The sequence below is a fragment of the Narcine bancroftii genome, chromosome 4 (assembly GCF_036971445.1).
Source record: "Narcine bancroftii isolate sNarBan1 chromosome 4, sNarBan1.hap1, whole genome shotgun sequence".
In the NCBI taxonomy this organism is placed as follows: Eukaryota; Metazoa; Chordata; class Chondrichthyes; order Torpediniformes; family Narcinidae; genus Narcine; species Narcine bancroftii.
In genome coordinates this window covers 57,484,232-57,500,647 of record NC_091472.1, presented here as the reverse complement: position 1 = coordinate 57,500,647, position 16,416 = coordinate 57,484,232, and the positions used below count along the sequence as shown (strand labels likewise).

General features: G+C 41.0%; 1 protein-coding gene across 1 annotated transcript in view; it reads right to left on the bottom strand.

Moving 5' to 3' along the window:
• Positions 1-16,416, bottom strand: part of marc1 (mitochondrial amidoxime reducing component 1) — a 56,312-nt gene that overhangs the window by 20,366 nt on the left and 19,530 nt on the right. The window contains exons 2-6 of the mRNA XM_069931369.1: positions 14,617-14,790; positions 13,007-13,172; positions 12,037-12,177; positions 2,423-2,484; positions 111-182 (exon numbers count right to left, since the gene is read on the bottom strand). Coding sequence (XP_069787470.1) covers positions 111-182; positions 2,423-2,484; positions 12,037-12,177; positions 13,007-13,172; positions 14,617-14,790 — 615 coding nt within the window. The remainder of the gene's footprint in view (positions 1-110; positions 183-2,422; positions 2,485-12,036; positions 12,178-13,006; positions 13,173-14,616; positions 14,791-16,416) is intronic.

Below are 16,416 nucleotides of genomic sequence, written 5' to 3'. Positions count from 1 at the left end.
TCTGTAAAAACCACAAAACTGCCCACAAATGTCAATTACCCAATGGGACATCAGAGAACATTGTGCATCTTATTTCCTAAGTGATTCCATAAAGTTATCTTTACATGTACCTCCTGAGTGTGTTGAGTGGTTCTTTCCTGTCAATGATTCCTGTATCTGGATCAACTGTTGTGAAAATGCATCTGAAAAGAAAATATAAAACATTAAGACATGAAATACTTAAAGTATTTCCAATAATAACTAGAGGTAGTGCACTATACAGTCTTTGGGTAACAAGACCATCTTCACACGAATAGCACCTACAGGTGATGGATCTTGGACGCAGGAGGAGGAGTGAGACCATCAGGATCACCTGTGTGGCAGTGAACCAATGAGAAGGTCAGAGGAGTTTGGCTGGGTGATATTTTGGGAGATGAAGAATGAAATGTTGTGTCTAGTGAATAATAAAAGAAAGTCGACTTCAAGGTGTGCTGAAAGAAATGAGTGAGTGTATTCTTTATTTGTTTTGTAAGCTGTGGTAAATCAGTGCTACTACACATGCTCCATCAAACTGTACAATGTGCAGTGGCCTCCAAGATGTTGGTGCTTTTTGGCCACGAGTGCTGTTGAATGACAAGCTGAAGGAGTTAAACTGTCACACATAATTGTGGCCAATTGTGAATTTGGCTCATTTAACGCACCACAGTAGTGGGAGGCTATCCTGTGGCAAAGGAATCAACTCTTTCAAACATCCAGGCATCTCTCCACTTGCCTGAAACAGTGTCAACTTAAAGTATCAAGAAACTTTACAGATCCAGGAGAAGGCAGAGCCTATTTGAAAACCCACTGTCCATCACACCACTGTAACAAACTCCACTGCAAAGAGTCACCAACACTTCTTCCTGACCTATGGTCCCCACCACTTAGAAATAAAGGCAAAAAAGGCATCGATATGGCAGGTTTCCCTCCAAATCATGCACATTTTATCTGGAATGATTTCACGTGCTCTGTGTCACCACTGGCACAAAATTTTGGAATTCGTTACCTGAAGGTACGATGCTAGAACACTCATCATAATAATGGCAGCAAATCAAAACCATTAGGGGAAAGACATTAAATGCTGGCCTTGCCAGCAGTGCCCATGTTCTGAGTTAAAAGTAATATCAGCATTCAGTATTAAGGATTGGTGAGACACAGGGTCATTTAGAGGATGCATGCTTTCAAGAGGATAGATATGAACGCTGGAAGTTAATACTTACTTGGTTCTTTTTGCACAGCTCCTCATACAGTAAAACTCCTGGTATCCACTTTTCAAGCAACTGACAGCCTAAAGCAGTGGTTCTCAAGCTTTTCTTTCCACTCACATACCACTTTAAGTCAACCCTATATCATCGGTCCTCTGTGATTAGTAAGGGATTGTTTAAGGTGGTACGTGAGTCCGAAGGGAAGGTTGAGAATCACTGCTCTAGACCCAATAACATATTTTGCTTGAGAAAAATTGTCATTAGCCCATTTCCTTTGGAGTTCTGAAACCTTGCACATAACGAGTCAATTAGGTACGATTAAAACAGAAGTTTTCTAACATTTTCTTTCCACCCACATACCATCTTAAGCAATCCCTTACTAATCACACAGCACTGATGGCATAGGGAGTACTTAAAGTGGTATACGAGTGGAAAGAAAAAGGTTGAGAACCACTGGCCTAAAGGAATTGGCAAAAAAATTGTGGAAAATAAATAGGTTAAAAACACTCGTTTAAAATTGGTGAGCTTTGCTGTTAGCTCACCAATCACGCAACCATGCAATTTCAAGCAACCCAAAAGTACACTTATCCAGCATCTACCTATCCCCTTAGGTGCCAGATAACAGGGGTTTTACTGTATTTTTAGTTCAGCATCGAATCCACACTGCTGAAGATCCAACTGCGCTGGGTAGGTCACGTCTCCAGAAAGGAGGACCATCGCCTTCCCAAGATCGTGTTATATGGCGAGCTCTCCACTGGCCACCGAAACAGAGGTGCACCAAAGAAGAGGTACAAGGACTACTTAAAGAAATCTCTTGGTGCCTGCCACATTGACCACCACCAGTGGGCTGATATCGCCTCAAACCGTGCATCTTGGCGCCTCACAGTTCGGCAGGCAACAACCTCCTTTGAAAAAGCCCGCAGAGCGCACCTCACTGACAAAAGACAAAGGAGGAAAAACCCAACACCCAACCCCAACCAACCAATTTTCCCTTGCAACCGCGTCTGCCTGTCCCGCATCGGACTTGTCAGCCACAAACGAGCCTGCAGCTGACGTGGACATTACCCCTCCATAAATCTTCGTCCACGAAGCCAAGCCAAAGAAAAAAGTTCTGAGTAGTTCAGTCTGTATCCACCTTTATCCTCCCAAAAGTTCCACAAACCATTGCAAGCTTTGAGTTAAGATCATTGAGAACCTACCTAGTGCAAGACATTGTACGATACAACTTTACAGTCCCAATTTGTATGCCTTTCCAAGTATCCTAAGAATTAAGAACATAGAAAATGTAAAGAAAATGTTATAGTGCATTCATTTGCATAAACAGTTCAAGGCTCCTTTTCATTCAGCAATTCATGGTCTTACACAAAAAATTAATGTATTTTTTTTCTTTCATTTTGGAAACAAGGACATCAATGGTTTCATCACATTCGTAAACGATCTGTAATATAAGACTGTGACTAAATGTAGTTGCCTTTTACCAAACATAATACCAAGAGATGATAGCACAGTGGTGTATAGGTTACACACCTAAAGTGGAAATACATTCTATTCCACAACTTTGAGACCCTCACTTCCATGAAGAATTGCAGAAAGAAGCAGCACAGAAGGAAGCCTGTACCTGCTCTTTAGAAAGCTCTCCAAATGGCCATTCTTTCCTCTAGGGATTTAGCTAATTTTCACCTCAATGTTTAATAAATCCTTTTCAAATATTACTAGTAAATACAATCTTCCGTCTTTCAAGTTGAAGTTCAAATTTATTACCATAATCAAGCACAAGAATGAGAGAGAGAGAGAGAGAGATTGCAGAGTGTTAGGGATCCTTGACAATTTTGCACATCCTCTTCAAACAAAGATCCTGGTAGATGGCATCATTGACCCTGGTCATTCTCTCTACAGCTCTTATAGTCCTGTGGATTGACATCCAATCCAATGTTCTTTAGCAAACACACTACATTGTGTTGCAGCCAACCAAGATGCTCTCGATAGAGCTCCTGTAGAAAGTTGACAGGATGGTGCCCAATAGTTAAGTCTGCCTCAGTCTTCTCAGGGGATGCAGTTGTATGTCCAGGATAGGTTATTTGATAAAGAGAACTTGAGGAACTCTCTCCACTACCAAGCTATTAATGTGTAGTGAAGGGTGGTCATTCCTAGTCTCCCTGAAGTCCACGATCATCTTTGTCTTGTCCATGTTCAGACTCGGGTTGCTAATCTCACACATGTCATGAGATTTTCCACTTTTTCTGTAACGTGGCCCATCCTTGTCACTGATGTGGCCGACGACTGTTGTGTCATCAGCAAACTTGATGACTCTGATGGAGCTGGATCTGGCATTGCAGTCATGGGTCAGTAGTGTGAACAGGAGTAGGCCGAACACACAGCCCTGAAGTTCTCCAGTGCTCAGTGGGATAGTGCTTGATAGAACTGCTACCGGCCCAGACAAACTGTGGTCTCTTTGTTAGGAAGTCTTGAATCCAGTTAGAGTGGTGTTGATTCCCTGCAAGGACAGATTCTCCACCAGCTTTTGGGGAAAGATCATATTAAACACTGTGCTGAAGTTGATGAACTACAACCTGGCATATGAGGCATCATTCTCCAGGTAGGTCAGGATGGAGTGGAAGGACAAGGCTACCGCATCATCAGTGAAACTGTTTCATCTATAGGCAAATTGAAATGGGTCCAATAGCTTTGGCAGGTGTGCTTTGATGCATTCCATCACCAAAAGCTTGAACCATTTCTTAATGGTGGAGCTCAGTGTCACAGGGCAGTAGTCATCGAGGCCTATTACTGTTGCCCTCTTTCTGATCTGTTATGGTCTTAATAACTTGCCACATGTGCCTCATGTTGCCAATGTCACACAGCTGTCTATAGATTTTGTGCCTTCCAGATTGCACAGGCGAGTTCAATCCTGACTGATCTTAGTGCCATCATGTCCCCTATCCTGAAGGCAGGACCATAGCTGCCTCAATAAAAAAAATGAAGGAAATTAAAATGTCCAATTTCAGATTTATTGTCAGAGTACATGCATGACATTACAAACAACAGATTCTTTTGACTGCGGGCGAGGCAGCATTACCACTTTGTAAACAAATCAAGAATTGTAAAAAGATAAGAAATGTAAACAAACTGACTGTTTAATACGGAGAGAATTTTTAAGAAAAAAATCAATAAAGTACACAAGTAAGAGCCCTTAAATGAGTCCCTGACTGAGTTTGTTATTGACGAGTCTGATGGAGGAGGGGTAGCAGCTGGTCCTGAACCTGGTGGTGTGAGTCTTGTGGCACTGTACCTCTATCCTGATGACAGCAGCGAGAACAGGGCATGTGCTGGATGGTGAGGCTCTTTGATGATTGCTGCTATTCGTCAATGGCAGCATTCCCTGTAGATGTTCTCAAAAGTGGTGAGGGTTTTGCCTGTGATGTCTTGGGCAGTGTCCACTACCTTTTGGAGTATTGGTGTCCCCATACCAGACTGTGATGCAGCGGTCAGCACTTTCCATCAATATCTGTAGAAATTTGCCAGGATTTTGTGTCATACCAAATTTCTGCAAACTCCTGAGGAAGTAGAGGCACTGACTTGCTTTCTTCATGATGCCATTAGTGTGCTGGGTCCAGAAAGATCCTCAGACAGAGTGACTCCCAAGAACTTAAATTTGGTCACCCTCTCCACCTCTGATTCCCCCATGGTCACTGGATTGTATACTTCTGGCTTTCCCTTCCTGAAGTCAACAATCATCTCCTTGGTTTTGGTGACATGGAGTGCAAGGTTGTTGTTGCCGCACCTTTAGCCAAGTTTATTCTCCCTCCTGTATGCCGACTCATCATTTTTCTTTCTACAAACCACTACTGTGGTATTATTGGCAAATTTGTAGATTGTATTATTGTCATATGAGCCACACAGACATAGGTGTAAATTGAATAGAGCAGGGGGCTAAGAACACAGTCCTGTGGTGCTCCAGTACTGATGGAGATTGAGGAGGAGATATTCCGAACATTCACTCATTGTGATCTGGAGGTGAGGAAACCCATGATCCAATTACACAGTGGGGTGTTGAGTCCCAGGTCATGGAGTTTGTTAATCAGTTTTGAGGGGATGATGGTGTTCAATGCTGAGCTTAGTCAATAAAGAGCATCCTGATGAATGAACCTTTACTATTCAGGTGTTCCAGGGCTTTTATGTAGAGCCAGTGAGATGGCTACAATAGGTGAACTGGAATGGATCCATATCACTGCTCAGACAGGAGTTAATATGCATCAACATTAACCTTTCAAAACACTTCACTGTTGAAGCAAGTGCTACTGTTCGACAGTCAGGTTACAACACTCAGTATAACAAAATTTGCATTAAAATATTTATTTAATTCAAAAAAATAGATGGAATAAGATCTGTTGTACAATAAATAAGTAGTCAATAGAAAACAAGACTGTGTTGGAAAAATACAAAATGTGGCAAAGGTCCTTTGGGAAGTGGCTGCTTTGTATCAGTCCAGCTTAGTTTTTTTAGTAACGTGCACGTTGGTGTTACTCGGATTCATAATGGAGGAGGAATATCTGGATAATTTACTCCAGAACATGATCTTTTGTTTATGTAAGCCCTTCACAATACAAGTCCTCCCGATGTGCTTTTGACATACAATAAAATTAATTGCAGGAAATATGAGTCAAATTGTGCACTAAAAAGGCAATGGGTTAACAACCAGATCATCTGTTCCTCCATTGCAACTAGTTCCTCATCTTCATTGGAAGAAGAGTTCGTGCAGATTGGGACACCTCATTCTGGCTGACTATCAACATAAGGACACGTCAGGCTACATGACTGAACCCTGCTCTATTCCTTCTATTTCCAGGATTGAAAAACCAAGTTTGGCTCTAATTATGCACCGGTCTTAAATTGAAGGATGGGCATGTAGAATAGTAGAAACAATCTGAGTTCCTCCAATATTTCTGTGTTTTTATTAGCAGCTACAAGTTCCTAGGGGTCCACATATCTGAAGACCTCTCCTCATTACGGCCAGTATATCAAGGCAACCAAGAAGAAGGCACACCAACAGCTCAACTTTCTAAGAAATCTGAGGAGATTTGACATTCTCAAACTCTCAATCAAACTTCTAGAGGCCTTCTGTGGAAACTACACTTACTGGTTGCCTCATGGCCTGGTTTAGAAACTTAAGTGCCCAGGAACACAGAATGCTGCAGAAAGGGGCAAAACCAGACAAGTCCATCACAGGCACCAATCTCCTCTCAATTGAAGATCTTTACATGAGATGCTGCTTCAAGAAAGCAGCCAACATCAAAGAATTACCATCACCCTGGTCACAAGTAAACCACAGAGTTCAATGGACACCATATTTGAAGTAAAAACACACAATGCTGGAGAGACTCAGCAGGTCAAACAGAATCTTTTATGAAACAAAGGCAGAGATACATAACTGACGTTTCGGGTTGAGCCCATCAAAGTATGAGAAAATGCCAGTGAGCATCAAAAGAGTAGGAGAGGGAAGGGGAGGCAGGGCAGGAGATGACAGGTGGAGACACAAGTGACCAACCACTTCAATTCTGGGTCACACTCCCACACTCACAGCCTCAACAAGAGCCCTGCCTTTACACCCCCCTCCCCCTCTGTGCTGCTGTCCACTCTTTCCCTTCTCCACCCATCATCTCCTGCCCTCTCATCCCCCCTGCCCTCTCGCTTTCAAGCCTGAAATGTCAGTTTATGTATCACTGCCTTTGCTAGGTAAAGGACACAGTTTGACCTGCTGAGTTTCTCCAGCATTGTGTTTTTACATCAACCTGATCGCAATCTCTCATAACTGCTGCCTTCAGACAGAAGGTACAAAAGCCGGATTCTGGCATAATATTTTTCTATCTGCTTTCAGGGTCTTGAACCTCCACATACTACCTAACCATAACCCCTCTCCAGGACCATCAAAAGGCACCTTTTTTTTTGCAAAAACTGCAACTGTGAATTTACCTATCCTTTTATAACCATATAACCACTTACAGCACAGAACAGGCCAGTTCGGCCCTACTAGTCCATGCCGTAACAAATCCCCACCCTCCTAGTCCCACCGACCAGCACCCGGTCCATACCCCTCCAGTCCTCTCCTCTCCATGTAACTATGCAGTCTATCCTTAAATGTAACCAATGATCGCGCCTCAACCACGTCTTCCGGAAGCTCATTCCACATCCCTGCCAACCTTTGCGTAAAGAAATTTCCCCTCATGTTCCCCTTATAATTTTCCCCCTTCAATCTTAAACCATGCCCTCTAGTTTGAATCTCCCCCACTCTTAATTGAAAAAGCCTATCCTATAATTTGGTGACCAAAACTGTACACAGTACTCCAAATTTGACCTCACCAATGCCTTGTACAATTTCATCATAACCTCCCTACTTTTGAATTCAATACTCCGATTTATGAAGGCCAACATTCCAAATGCCTTCTTCACCACACCATCTACCTGAGTATCAGCCTTGAGGGTACTATTTACCATCACTCCTAAATCCCTTTGTTGCTCTGCACATCTCAAGAGCCTACCATTTAATGCATATGACTATTGTTAGGTCTGCTTTGTTCATGAATGAGTGAGACAAACACCAGACTGAGTCGAAATCAGGGTTCTTTGTTCTTTATTACCGGATTGTAACACTTGCGACTAACAATGTTAGTCGGAGAATGCATTCTGCCGTTATCAGCAAAATGGTGATTTTTTATACCCTTGGATACGTGCTTACTTGGATACGTGCTTACTTGTCCAATGACTAAAACTGTTGCTATCCTTTCCCTGCTAGCTTCCTGCCTCTCAATCCATCAATGTCTCTCTTATCTTGTAAGTACAAGGATGCATTCACATCTTGTTACAGCCCTGCCCAGGGTAACTCCTTACACATTCCCATCTCATGATGTTTTACCTTACACTATTTAGATTTGCCTTTCCAGAATGTAACACCTCACAATTATCTGTATTAAATTCCATCAGCCATTTCTCAGCCCACACCTCCAGCCTTCCTAAATCACCTTTTAATCTATGGTAATCTTCCTCACTGTCCACACCACCAATCTTTGTATCATCCGCAAACTTGCTTATCCAATTCTCCACCCCTACTTCCAGATCGTTAATGTATATAACAAACAATAGTGGACCCAGGACCGAACCCTGAGGAACTCCACTAGTCACCGGCCTCCAATTGGACAAACAATTTTCTACCACTACTCTCTGACACCTCCCATCCAACCATTGCTGAATCCATTTCACTACCTCCTTATTTATACCTAATGCCTCCACCTTTTTTCCTAACCTCCTGTGGGGAACTTTGTCAAAAGCTTTACTAAAGTCTAAATAGACAACATCCACAGCTTTCCCTTCATCAACCTTTTTTTGTAACCCCCTCAAAAAACTCAGTCAGGTTTGTCAAGCATGATCTACCCCTGACAAAACCATGCTGATTACTCCCTAGCAATCCCTGTACCTCCAAATATTTGTAAATACTATCCCTCAGAACACTTTCCATCAACTTGCCCACCACAGACGTCAGACTCACGGGTCTATAATTCCCAGGTTTACATTTGGACCCTTTCTTAAACAGTGGAACCACATGCGCCACCCTCCAATCCTTTCGCACTACCCCCGTGGCCAGTGATATTCTAAATATCTCTGTTAACGGCTCCACTATCTGTCCACAAGCCTCCGAGTGTCTTTGGGAATATTTTGTCTTGTCCCGGAGATTTATCCACCTTTATCTTTTTCAACATAGCCATCACTACCTCCTCGGTTATCCTTGTATGCTTCATGAACTCCCCACTATTTTTCTTTACTTCAACTGGTTCAATATTTTTTTCCCTAGTGAATACTGAGGCAAAGAAATCATTCAAAATTTCGCCCATTTCCTCTGACTTCTCACTCAGCGTACCCTCACTATCTACAAGGGGTCCAATTTTATCCCTCACTAATCTTTTACTTTTAATGTACCTATAGAAACCCTTTGGATGTATTTTTACTCTGTCTGCCAAAGCCTCTTGGAGCCTTTTATTGGCCTTTCTAATTTCTTTCTTAAGATTCCTTCTACACTCCTTGTAGACCTCCTTCAAATTCTCAGCTCCCTGTTCTTTATACCTCATGTACACCTCCCTTCTTCTCCTAACCAAATTTCCAATATTCCTCGAAAACCAAGCCTCCCTATGACTTCCAGCCTTTCCTTTGATCCTGGGACATTTCTACTCTGTACCCTCAAAATTTCTTTTTTGAATATCCTCCATTTTTCATTTACATCCTTACCTGAAAATATCCTGTCCCACTCAATACTCCCCAAATCCCTTCTTATTCCTTCAAAATTTGCTCTTCTCCAATCCAGAACCTCAACTTTAGGCCCCTCCTTGCTCTTCCCTAAAACTAACAGAGTTATGATCACTAGACCTAATTTGTTCTCCAACAATAATGTCCGATACCTGACCTAGCTCGTTCCCTCACAGGAGATCTAGTATTACACCGTCCCGTCAGTTTTTCTACTAATTGATTTAGAAAACAATCTTGAACACATTTAACGAACTCTAGCCCATCCAGCCCTCTAACTGTATGGGAATCCCAATCAATGTGAGGGAAGTTAAAATCTCCCATAATCACTACCTTATGATTCTCACACATATATGTCATCTCCCTACAAATTTGTTCCTCCAATTTTATTGGTCCATTTAGTGGTCTGTAATACACCCCTATTAGCACCCTCATGCCTCCTTCACCCCTCAATTCCACCCAAACAGCCTCACTGGATGATCCCTCCAGACCATCCTGCCACCTCACGGCAGTAATGTCCTCCTTAACAAGCAGAGCAACTCCTCCCCCTTTTTTACCCCCTGATCTATCACATCTAAAACAAATGTATCCTGGAATATTAAGTTGCCAGTCCAGCCCCTCCTGTAGCCAGGTCTCACTAATTGCCACAATATCATGACTCCAAGTATCTGTCCATGCTCTAAGCTCATCTACCTTGTTCACTATGCTTCTTGCATTAAAATATATGCATTTCAGAGAATGATCCTCACCTATATTCTCTTTTCTACCTTTTACCCTAATCTCATCCTACCTTTGTTATCGTTATTATTCCTATCTAGGTGGCCATGCTCCCTTGACACTACTCTCACACTCTGTTCCCCACCCCCCCTGCCAAACTAATTTAAACCTTCCCCCACAGCTCTAGCAAATCTACTTGCCAGCACATCGGTTCCCCTCCAGTTCAAGTGGAGTCCATCCCTTTTGTACAGGTCCGACCTTCCCCAGAAGAGATCCCAATGATCCAGAAATCCTATCCCTTGGCCCCTGCACCATCTCTTTAGCCATGCATTCATCCTCCACATCCTCCTATTTCTACCCTCACTAGCGCATGGCACGGGCAGCAATCCAGAGATTACTACCTTGGAGGTCCTGTTTTTTAACTTCCTACCTAATTCCACATAATCCTGTTTTAGGACCTCATCCCCACTTCTAACCAAGTCATTGGTCCCCACATGGACCACAACTTCTGGCTGTTCTCCTTCCCCTCGCAGAATGCTATGTACTCGATCAGAGATATCCCTGACCCTGGCACCAGGGAGGCAACAGACCAACCTGGATCCCCGATTTCATCCCACAAACCTCCTATCTGTCCCTCTGACTAATGAGTCCCCAACTACAAGAATCCTGTTCTTATCCCTCCTTCCCTTCTGAACCTCAGGGGCAGCCCCTGCGCCAGAGACCTGACCCCCATGACTCATCCCTGTTAGGCTGTTACCCCCCCACCCCCCCAGCAGTATCCAATGCCAAATACATGTTGCTGATATTTATGATCTTTTATTTGTCTCATGGTAAATTGTGTTAATTTACATTTATTCTTGTTAATACATTTTACATGTGCAACTGCAGCAAGAATTTCATTGCATACACTCATTGTCTTTATGTACACGGGTGGGAGGGTTGGCATAGCTCTTAGCTCAACGCTATTACACTGCCAACAAACCAGTTTGAATCCAGCACTGCCTATAAGGAGTTTGTACCTTCGCCCCGTATCCACGTGGGTTTCCTCTGGGTGCTCCAGTGTCCTCCAACCCTCAAAAATGTACACAGGTTGTAGGTTAATTAGGATATTTCAGTAGCCCAGTCTCATGGGCCAGAAGGGTCTGATATTGTGCTATATGTCTAAATTTAAACATTTTGAATAAATACATCTGCAAATTAACTACTAAATAATCTGTGTTTGTGCTTAGACAGTAAAAGAAACAGCAAGGACACTAAATACACTCCTGCTCTTCCTCAAAATGGTGCCATGAAAATCTTTGCATGTAAATAGAATGCAGAACATTCAGTATTTTGTCCTAAAGTCATTTCCTTAGTGCAGAACTCCATCAATGCAGACACAAAATACAGAATATTCAGGTCTCTACGAATATACATTGAAAATTAAATAAGGAGGGTTTTCAAAGGACAAAATACTAGTCAGGGCTCTATTTTTTTTTTCTTTTAACATTTTGAGATACAGCAACAGGCCCTTCTGGCCCAGGATCCCTTGCCACCCATATACACCAATTAACCTACAAATCCCACAAGTTTTTAAGAAGCTAGGAGAAAACCAGAGCACCCAGAGAAAACCTATGCAGTCACAGCCAAAACAAACAAATTCTCTATGGACATCACTGGTTTTCATACGATAGTCAGTATTTTGCCCCAAAACATCCATTTTACACATCACTATATTATCTGTGGTTACTGTTGATTGGCTCTAAAATATGAAATGTAGAGTACAGGTTAATTTACATTCTTATTTCCTTGAAATGGGCATAAACTGTACCTCTGCATATGGTTTGCAATCCTTCACTACCAGCACAGGCCTGAAGTTCTCCATCTTAACCTTTCTCTCCAATTTGGTGTTAAAATCTTCAACAGTTGCCTCAGACATCATCATACAGGAACTCAGGTCGTTGTAGGCAACCTACAACAGGAAAACAGAAGTATTGATCTGATTTCAATACCAGTTTTAAACATGCACTAAATTAGATGTACTGGAGATTTTGAGGAGCAAGATATCAAAAAATTTCATTGGGCGAATGATAAAAAAATTGACAAAGAAAAATTAGAAACTCATACAATGTCATAGAAGAATTAATTCAGTAAATACCACAATTCATTCAGATACTGATTTGTATATTAAAACAATCTATCCAGGGGCTTCACATTAGTGGTCCCAAGCCAAAAATAACTGAGTGTTTCTCCATGACCATTAGTTTGGAACTTGAAGAAAATTTGTCTTGGTCTTCAGTGAAGAGAAATAAAAGCTCTATTACAATACAGATATATATCACTCAGTCCATGCCAGTTCCCAGCAAGGCAATCACCCCATATTTCCTCCTAATTTCTTTTCAACTTATTTTCTCGCCATCATAGTTATTTTTAATGCCTATGGATATTCAACACAGGAGTCCATAGGAATTTCAAAGATTATTCTATATTGCATGCAGGAGAAACTATTACTGGAAATACTCTGGTCATTCAGCAGCAGGGCTGGAAACCAGGCTGAAACAATTTGAAGAGCAAATCAAAGGTGGCACACAGATGATATCAGATAGGCAGTTAAGATTAGTGATGAATTGTGACGATTGTTTTCTGCGGGCCACAGATCAGCATTGACAGTTTAATGCCTGGCCTGCTAAAATGTCAACAATGCAAGTCCAAGACCAGAGAAAGCTCTAGAAATTAGAGAAGATTTAATACATTGCAATTTCACACAAGTCATACATGTTCGACACATGACATCAAATTACCTTATCAGTCTCACGGAAAAGTGGTTCCGTCTCCTTTGGAAACCTTGGCTTCATTGAAGTTTCATAGCACACCATTCGGAAAGCCTTGCTGTGTTTTAAGTAGGTACTGATCCAATTGGCAGCTTCATCACCACAATCTCTACCTTGTATGTCACATCCCCACACTCTTTACAAAAGATAAAGGTTTCAAAAGTAATCCAGGTTTATTTTATCAGATTCCAATGCATGATTCATATGTTGCTTTGTGCAAACAATACATTTTGCCTCTAGTTCACAACTGCACTGCTAATGAGGGTAGTTTCTCTTGATGAGTTTGAGACATTTAACATCTTGATTAAACTTTTGTCAGTCTTATCTGCTCCAAGAAAACAGTGTTTCATGGAAGTTCAGTGTAATGTCTTGCTTTTATATCCTATAAATTTTTGTCTAAGATCAGTTTCTCAACCTATCCTACCTCCTTCTCAGATTTAGGAGAGTCTCAGTTCCTGACTACCCCTTTAGAATAGGGTCCTTCATACTATTTTGCCTATCTTTGTTCTTCCCACAAAAATGAAATACCGTGCACTGATTTGTGCTGAATTGTGACTTCAACTCCCTTTTGAAATCCATTGTTGTCCTTCAATTTGTGCGTTCCTTCAAGTTATGAAATGGCATCCATAACACTGACGTCCAAGCCATTAACACATCAAGAAAAAAATGAAGGCACTAGTACTGACCCTTAGCAAAGAGCACTGCATACCTCCTTCAACTCAAGAGATATTCTTTTCCCCTAAATAAAAACACATTTAATGCTTTTCAACCTTGGAAAAAGAATTCACAGTCACGGTTTCAATTTTTTCTAGACATGTAGCATAGTAAAAGGCCCTTCCAGCCCATATGCCCATGCCACACAATTACACCCAATTAACCTGCAACCCCCATACGTTTTGGAAGGGTAAGAAGAAGAGAGCACCAGGAGAAAACCCACACAGACAGGGTGAAAACGTACACATTGGGTTCAAACCCAGGTCACTGGCACTGCAAGAACATTGCACTAAGCAATGTCAAATTTTTTTTAATTATTGATTTAGAATGATCCCACTTTCTTTTAAATATACAAATCATACTAATCAACTGTCCACAATAAATTTTAGTTAAAATTCAAGCATAGATTCCAGAGATGAATAATGAATTCTGTTTTCAATGTGGTGATCTACTGCAATTCATTACACCAGAGTCCACCTGTGTCTTTCCCCCATAAACCGCACTGTTACGACCGTTGCCATCAGTCCAAAGCTATTACAGTGGCAGCCACCCAGGATCAAATCCGGTGCTTTCTTTAAGGAGTTTGTACATCTCTATGATCTGTGTGGGTTTCCTCCCATCCCCCAAAAAAACATTCAAGGTTTGTAAGTTAATTAGGTGTAGTTGTGCAGCACTGATTTTCTAGGCCAGGCAGGCCTTCTACTGAGCTCTATGGTTAAAAAAAATAAAATTTAAAAAATAAAGTGAAAAGTTCACAGCTTGCAAGTCTGCACAATTACCTCCGAATCAAAGCATTTCTTTCATTTAATCTTCACCATATATGGACAAAAGTAAATAAATTAGGCAAAGTAATGTGAATTGGTTACCTGCACATCTTCACAGGATTTGACTTTTGCAGTTTCAAAGGCACTCTAAGTTCCTCCATATCTGGTGCGTTAAGGCACAGATAGCCATTCGCACTTGATACTGTGACCAGCACTAAAGAAGGCTCCACTCTACCAGTGATCATGTGCCATTTCTCATCGACTATCAGGAATTGCCTAGAATTTTAAAAAGCAAGTTTATTAAGAGACGTAGGAGCATCTAAAAGAAGAGCTGTCAAACACCTTCATTTTTTTTTTCTGCTTCTCTTTATCCATTGATTACAAAAACTGAGTAAAATCAGTTTTACACCACTCTAATTTTTCCATGAACATAATTTTGTAGTTACTTAATGCTTTGCCTCACATAGGTGATTTAGTTACAGATTTGTGTATCATTTCAAATTGATTATCCTTTGATGTAGCTAGGAATTCTATTACATAAAACCATATAGTTAGCAATTCCATTACACAAAACCCCTATGGGCTCTCAGACAACAGTGTCAGAAACTTAATCCCATGCAACCACAGAAAGAACATGTTTGAACAGACATAATCATCATCACCCTCTTGAACACAACTCTTCTCATACATGCTTTTTCCTGTCCCTTTTTACTCTATTTAAACAGAAAACTGCAAGATATTGGCACTTAAGCAGCTATCTTGGAGAACACGACTTTTTTTTTCACCTCAGTATCCACCATGCTAAAATATTTGCTTTACAATATTTTGTTTCCTGCCACATTGCACAGATAAAAAATCCTATCTACAATTTCTCATTTATAATTTTAAAACCACAGAAGACTATTTTTTTTATATGCAAAATCATTCAAGAAATCCTTATCATAAACAAATATCTATTTTTGTTTACACTTGATCTGTCTGGAAAAAACATTTAAAATACACTGTCAAAACACATTGAAATCATAAAATATCAACCAATGTTCTTATTTCACAACATTGAAGCCTTTATATTTTCCGTACCTTTACAAGGTGCCTGTTAGAACTCATCTCCAAGGTACTTGAAACACTCTGCTAACCAAAGAACAAGACTCTGGTATTCAACCATGCCTGGATTATATCCATTTTCCTATTTTAAAAAAAACCTATTATTTTGTGCTTCATTGATCCTTCCACAAAAATCCACAATTTTTCTGAGGATAGAGGGGCACCAGTGAAATTAATCCACCAATTTTATAAATTTTTATCTTAAGCTCACCTTTGCAGTTGGCAGAAATTAAAAGGATGGTAATTTTTGAAGTCCTTTATTAATTTACCAGCAGTCACTTTGGGTGTATGCTCAGTAAAGTACAAGTACAAGTGCTTTAGGAAAAAGCTTTTGGAACAGATATTGTAGGAGGCAAAAGGTGTGTTGTTTATTCTTGTTGGTTTGGTTGTGGGCATCAGCGGCATCCAGAGGCTGCACACATTCTGTTTATACCAGCACGCAAGTCCTATTCACTTCAGTTGATATGCACGGGAGTTTCGTGGGGTTGAAAAGTGGTTAGCCCGCATGAACTTGTATGACGGGATAGACGAGGAGGGCGAGTAGCGCTTCGATATTTTCCATTCACCATTACCACATTATCTTGGATGTTATCACGTTACCACTTTATATTACAAGTCCTTTTGGTGTTCATTAATGAACAGTTTAAAAACGCATCTGGACTTCAATGTGAATTTGTTCTAATGCATCACAGTTAAGAGCCTGCTTAGCCTCCAAGCAGCCTTTTCATGGATAGCAGTCGCTCTATTTTACTTGACATAAAATAGATGCATCTACGACAGAACTGCATGGATGCCTTG